The 7025-nt window shown below is 37.3% G+C and overlaps 1 protein-coding gene across 7 annotated transcripts in view; it reads left to right on the forward strand.

Annotated features, from left to right (window-relative positions):
* Positions 1–6550, forward strand: part of FAM210A (family with sequence similarity 210 member A) — a 29220-nt gene extending 22670 nt beyond the window's left edge. For all 7 annotated transcript variants that reach the window (XM_047826935.1, XM_047826933.1, XM_047826936.1 and 4 more), the window contains one exon: positions 4034–6550. In XM_047826935.1, the coding sequence (XP_047682891.1) occupies positions 4034–4267 (234 nt within the window). In that variant the 3' untranslated portion in view covers positions 4268–6550. The remainder of the gene's footprint in view (positions 1–4033) is intronic.
* The last annotated feature ends 475 nt before the right edge of the window (positions 6551–7025 follow it).

Genomic DNA, 7025 nt, shown 5'->3' on the forward strand with positions numbered 1-7025 from the left:
GTACAGTTGTAAATCAGTTGCTCTTCACACTTAACCAATGACCTGCTCAGTTCCTCATAAAACTCCATATTAGTTCTTTTGTAACTTAAAATACCAAATTTCATGTATGTCTAATGGCTACAGTTTAAAATGTTTTTTAAGTTTCAAAATTTTAAGTATGGGGCGCCTGGGTGGCTCAGTCAGTTGAGTGTCTGACCAGCTCAGGTCATGATCTCACAGTTCGTGAGTTCAAGCGCTGCGGCAGGCTCTGTGCTGACAGCTCAGAGTCTGGAGCCTGCTTCAGATTCTGTGTCTACCTCTTTCTCTGCTCTTCTGCTCACATGCTATCTGTCTCTCTCAAAAATAAATAAAGATTAAAAAAAATTTTTTTAATTAAAAATAAAAAATTTAAGTATAAATAAAATGATGGTTTAGGAAGAAGTGCCTTGAAAATAGGTAGATCATTCCTAACCTGTTGTGATCACAAAATGTGAAACAAATTTCCAGAAGTCATCTTTTTGACATTTCTCCCACTTACAGTATATTAATTTTCCTTATTCAGAGATCCACATGCCACCTGATTTTTAGTGATATTTAGCATTTATTTTTACAGTTTATAATAGTTCTTCTTAATAAGTAAAATAATAAAGTTTAGTTCAAATTGTTTTATGGGATAAACCTAGACTTAGTAGCATTACATATATTTTATTTTAGAAGTTTATAGTTTTTAATACCTGTTCTCTGGATTTGAGACAATGACATCTTTATAAATAGAGTTTCTATATCTATTGGTCTTTATTTTAGAAAAGGAGATTCATTGTGAATTGTGGAAATTAGCCATATTAATCTAATTTTTCTCAGTTGACAGTTAAGAAGTTCTATATGTCTTCATTCTAAGAAAGAAAACAAGTAGAAAACATTTGGAAACTAGATGTTACTTTAATTCTGTTGTATAAAAATGCTTAGAATTATGGTTTTATAGTAGTATAAGTATCATTGTTTTGTTCTGTCATCTTCATTAAAATCCTCTGAAATCTTGGGAGATTTCCTTTTTTATTGTAATTTTGACCAGAGGTCTAACATTTAATTGCTGAGTTTTCAACATTGAAACTTATTAAATTCATAAATTATCAAGTTTCTAGTTATAATGGGTATGATTATTATTTCCTTAATTATAATAGCTCCTTATCCTGTGCTCCCATATTATGTGTGTTCATATCCTGGTCTGGTGTTAGGGTTTTTTTGTTTTTGTTTTTTTAATGTTTGGTTTCTCTATTTGATTTTAAGAGCCTAGAATGGGAATTCAGAGTCATTTCTTCTTTCTCTTTGTTTTCGCTATGCCTGGTATTGTGCTTTGTTGGCACATTAGTGCTCAGTACGTGTTTGTAGGTTGGGATTTGAAACATGAACTTGTACATGTAGTTAGGTTAGTATCAGCAGTGTTTCTTCCCTCTCACTGTCCCTCTGAGGTGGGAAACGTGCAGGGGATTCTCCTGGGTATTTTCTGTAACCCACAGTTTCTCAGGTGGAGTAACAAAGACTGAGATTTATTGCTTCAATAAGGCAAAGCCCCTTTCAAAAAGAGGTGTGGCAAAGAGGAGAAAAACAACCTGTGTGTGACTTTCTGGTACTGACTGTGACACACTCCTCAGCCCGCTAGCACTGTCCTGAAAGTGCACCTTTGTTTGAATTGACAAAAATTTGTTGAGCCCCTACTGTGTGTCAAGTGCCATTCTAGGTACTGGGAATAACTAATTCGATAAAATGGCACAAAGTACATGCCCTCATGGAACTTACATTCTAATAGTGGGTGGTGGTTAAGCAAAGAAAGTAAAGTTCACACACACACACACACACACACACACACACACACACACACGGTGTTTAGATGATGGTAAATGCTCAGAAGAGAGAACAAACCAGCAAGAGAGGATGTGTTTGTGTTCGGGGTTTGTTTCTGGTTTTTGGTTTTGTTTTTGTTTTTTTCAGAGGGATGGTTGCCAGAAGGTGAGGGAGTTAATCAGGCAGCTGTATGGGAGAAGAGCATTCAAGGAGGAGAAAGCCAAGTGCAAAGTCCTGAGGCTGCAGGATACCTGGCGTATTTGAGGGAACAGGGAGGAAGCCAGTGTGGCTGGGATGAGTGAACAGTAGAGAGGCAACAGAGGCCTTACAGGCCACTCTGGCTTTTACTCAGAGGAGATGGGAAGTCACTGGGCAATTTTGAGCATCTGACTTGTGTTTTAACAAAATCATTTTGGCTGCTGTATTGTCTGTATATATAGCAGGGCAAGTGCAGAAGCCCAGAGACCTAGCAAAGGAGGGTTTATTGCAATGGTGTGTGCAAGAGCTGATAGAGGCTAGGACCCAGGTGGTAGCAGAAGAGGCACTAAGTAGTAGGTGGATTCTAGATATGTTTTGAAGGTGGAGCTGATGGAATTTTTTAATGGTTGAATGTAAATTATGCAAGAGAAAGGAGTCGAAGCTGTCTTACAGATGTTTGGCCTGAGCAATGTAAGAATAGAGTTGCCATTTCCTGAGATGCAGACAGCTTTAAGAGGAGCAGGTTTGGGGTGGAACCATTGAACACCATGAGATCAGTTTTGAATAAATGATATTTTGAGATCCTATTAGACGTGCAGGCAGAAATGAGTAGGAGGTTGTATATACTGGAATTTAGGGAAAAGGCTCGGTCTGGAAATCTAAGAATCATTAATGTATAGATGGCACTACAGACATGAAACTGGAAAAGACTGCCAAGGGAGTGAGCCAGGCAGAGAAAAGGAGTGCAGGGACTGAATGCTGCCCCATAGTGCTCAGAGGTAGGCAACAGGAGGAGGAATGGACAGGTAGGACTGGAAAGTGGCAGCCTCTGAAGCTGAAGGAAACCAGGGAAGTGAGGGCATGGCAGCCAGTTGAGGGCATGCTCCAAGGAGTAGATGGGGGCAGGGGGCTATCTCCATTGGCTCTAATGGTTCACAGGCCTCTACAGTGACTATGATGAGAGGTGGAGGGTGAACGCTCGGTTAGAGTAAGTTCAAGAGAGAATGAAGAGGGAAGTTGGAGGTAGAGAACAGAGGTGGCTCCTTCAAAGAGTTTTGGTACTGAATTTTGACACGGAAGCCTCAGAATGTGATATAGACTCTCTCCACTTTTGTGTTGCTCTTTGACCAGTTTGTCTGCTTTTTAGCTTTAGTCCTTAAATCTCTGGTCAGAGTTAAACCTGTGTGTCTGCAACATATGCACCAACTACTTTTTTTGGCTTCCTGGAAGTTCCCAGTTGGGATTCCAGACCCAGGGTGGGTTGTAATGAGAAAGTAGCATAAGGCCTGGAAAAGTCAAAGGGATTTGGAAGTGAAACTAAACTAAATTCAGTAAAGAATAAACATTTGGTCATGTTTGCCTCTCGCCCATTTGAAGTAGTTTGGTTCTGGTTTAGTTCTAGATGCACAGTCTATAGATTGGCAGGGTTTTTAAGGAACAGAAGCATTTGCATGTTTGTTGTTCGTAGTGGTCCTGAGCCATCTTTCTCATTTCCCAATGAGCATGTCCCCACGTTCACTAGCACATGGTTATAGGCCCCAGTGCTTCTATTGCAAATACTCTGTAATCCTTGGGGCGCCTGGGTGGCTCAGTTGGTTAAGTGTCTGACTTTGGCTCAGGTCATGATCTTGTGGTTCGTGGGCTTGAGCCTTGTGTCAGGCTCTGTGCTGACAGCTCAGAGCCTGGAGCCTGCTTCAGATTCTGTGTTTCCCTCTCTTTCTCTGCCCCTTACCTGCTCATACTCTGTCTATCAAAAATTAAAAAAATAAACATTAAAAAAAATATTCTTAATCTTTGGGTCAGTGCCTAAGTGACAGATATTTGTGAAATGCATTTACAGAAGAAGCATTCCTTGTTAGGAGGGTAAACCATGTGGGCTGTAACTATGTTGGCCTGATCAAGCAATAAAGTAATTTATGCTGTTTGGCTATTACTAAGAATTTTAATTTCAAATTGTTTTTGCTTAAGACGATAATCATGATTGGCTGTTGATCTGCCTGTATTTTCTCCTCAGATCGCAACACCTGCCCGATATACCGTGACTTTGGGAGGAACCTCCTTTACTGTGAAGTATTTGCGTAGTCGGGGCTACATGTCAACACCACCTCCTGTTAAGGAGTATCTGCAGGACAGGATGGAAGAGACCAAGGAGCTTCTCACAGAGAAAATGGAAGAAACAAAGGATAGACTCACTGAAAAATTACAGGAAACCAAAGAAAAAGTTTCTTTTAAGAAAAAAGTGGAATAGGGTGCCTTATATAACAAGTGACAGACAATTTCTGCACTTTAACCCTTTGGAGACTGCGCAAAGATACATGTTCCTGATTATTTTTTTGATTAGCTGCCAAAATATACCAGTTCTCTGAGGGTTAAAGACCTAAGATACCTTTTTAAGGTTAAATATTACTAAAAAAAATCAGTGTTCTTTTGGGAAAAAAAAAAATGAACCCAGGTTAGAATGAACATCAATACCATTAAGCAGTGGTTAATGTCTAATAAGTCAGATCTCTTTTTCAGGGTCTTCAGAATCATATTTGCTTTGTGTTTTGTTGCAACTATAATATATGCAATTGGGGCAGTTGACTCCTTGAATACCTGATGTGGCCCTAGACAGGATGTTAACACTGGGTTTTCATCTTTATGTTATACATTGAGCTTTTAACTATATTCATTTCTCAATGTGGAGACAAAACTATTATCAAAACTGCTAGTGAATAAGAGGATGTTTAGTGTTTCTGTAAACACAGTATATAACAGTTACACACCAGTTAAAATATACACTTAATATGAAGGAAGTTGAATAAAAATGGAGTCATACATGTGTAAATAAGATGTATTGGTTATATGTAAATGAAAAATTGAACCTTTGAAAATGATTTTTACCTGAAGCTTGTCATAATCAAATTTTTTAAAACAAATATATATGGCCATATACACACCTAGAGCATAAATCTCTACTGTGAGTCATTTGTGTTCTCTCTCAACTTACCTTTCAGAGGAAAAGTGAAAATAATACTACCTTAAGTTTATTGTTGAAATCAAATATTCTTAAGCCATGACTCAAGTTTGTGGTTCTCAAGCAGATACAGGTGTGGGAGGAAGGAAAGTGCCATTAGGTTGTCCCAGAGCTGAGTCACTCCCCCTGCCACGTGGCAGGCCTTTGTCTCCACAGGCCAACACTCTCTCCGTGTCTTTGGTTCAGAGTTCTTGTTCATTTCATTGTGGAGTAAATTTTTAAATTGTAGCTGCTTTTTCCCTTTTAGTGAAATATCCTTTTTTCCTTATATTGAAATATGCTTGAATATTTTACTTGAAAATTGTTTTAATAGCAAAGCTATCATTAAATTAATCTGTTTGGAATGAAATTCAGCCATTGTCAGGAGAGTTGCCCTGATTGAGTGCATTTGAGGATGTGTGTGTCTGTTTCCTTTTGCTCTAACTGCTTTTACTTAAACTCTAACCCTTGAGTTGATATTCAGAACCTCTTTCTAGACCATCATTGTTTTGAGTGATAAGCTAAGGCAAGAGAATGTCAAAGGGATTACAAGAAACAATCCTGTGGGGATCACTGCTATGGGGCAGGATTTATGTATTAAATATTTAGTTTGGCCAAATTTGGAGAATAAGTTAAAGGAAAAAAGGCTTACATATGATACATCTAATCATTGTATTGGAACATTTTGTAAGTTAATATGCTGTGTTTGGAATCTTTCCTTTTTTGCGGGGGAGGCAGGGTGGAGCAGCGAGGGGGCCACTGTTGCTCTACCACACACACTTATTCGCAGAACAGTTTGGTCTCCTGATACACAATGGAACCCATGATTTCAGATTGACAGCACATATTCAAATCTAAACACAGTTTACATGTTTTAGCTTGCTAATTAATCATATTTTGAAGATATTAAATGCTATTAACAAATTTCTTATTTTTTTTAACCACTTGAGACTATGCCTGTGTTTTAAAATCTTATATGAAACTTTTCTAAAACAAATTACTTTTATTTTTCACATTGCACAGGGCATATTTTCCAATAGGGGTAAATTTGGGGTTCTTAGAAGTCAATAATCCTGAGACTAAGATTTGCTTTTCCTGACTATCCACTTTTTGTTCAATCCATTTGAATTTTGTTGCCCTCCAGTTTCATTATTGTGTTTATCCAGTTATAGAAAGTGAGATACTGATGAGTACTTTGAAATTGTTTAGTAAAATATTATATGAAATATGAGTTTTTTTGTCATTATTTATCATCAGGAATATTTGTATCATATCAAATGCTGTTGCTACCATATTGCTAACCTAGTCTTTAAGGGAAGCTACAAATAGCTTAAAAGGGGATACTTGTAAATGTTTGGAATATTAATAGCACGGTAACAGAATATAGTAATGTGCGTCAAGTTAAATAAATTACCAATATATATATATATATATACACACACATATATGTGTATGTGTGTGTGTGTGTGTGTGTGCATACACAATAAATGTATACAGTTTGTTATACATAGTAAACTCCATTTCATTTACAGTCAACTTTGTACTTTGGATTAATTTGCCCCTACTTTCTGTGAGCAGTGAGGCAGAGCAGCACCCCAAGTCTGATATGCATATCTGTCTTTAAGATATGTTGACAGGATAAAGAGGGAGCTATGACTGAGATTTAACTTACATACTTTATATATAAAGTGGATGAAAAGGGTTTGCTCAGCAAATTAACAAAGGACATGAAAAATAGGTCAGGCAAGAGACTTAGTTTTTTCAAGAATAATAGCAAAACCAGCCTTTTAAAGTACCAAAAATATCTTTTACTGAAACAACCTTTTGCATACAACAGTGTACTGTTTAGATTTCAATGAAGTAGAGAAAGAATGCATATATTGAGATTACCTTTCTCCCAGTAGTGAACGTAATAAAATTATGCCTTCAAATGTAATCTTTGATTTATTTTTTTGTTACAGAATATACCCCCATTTATTTACAAATAAAAGACCCCACTGTAGTCTTTATG

The sequence above is a fragment of the Prionailurus viverrinus genome, chromosome D3 (genome assembly GCF_022837055.1).
Source record: "Prionailurus viverrinus isolate Anna chromosome D3, UM_Priviv_1.0, whole genome shotgun sequence".
NCBI lineage: Eukaryota > Metazoa > Chordata > Mammalia > Carnivora > Felidae > Prionailurus > Prionailurus viverrinus.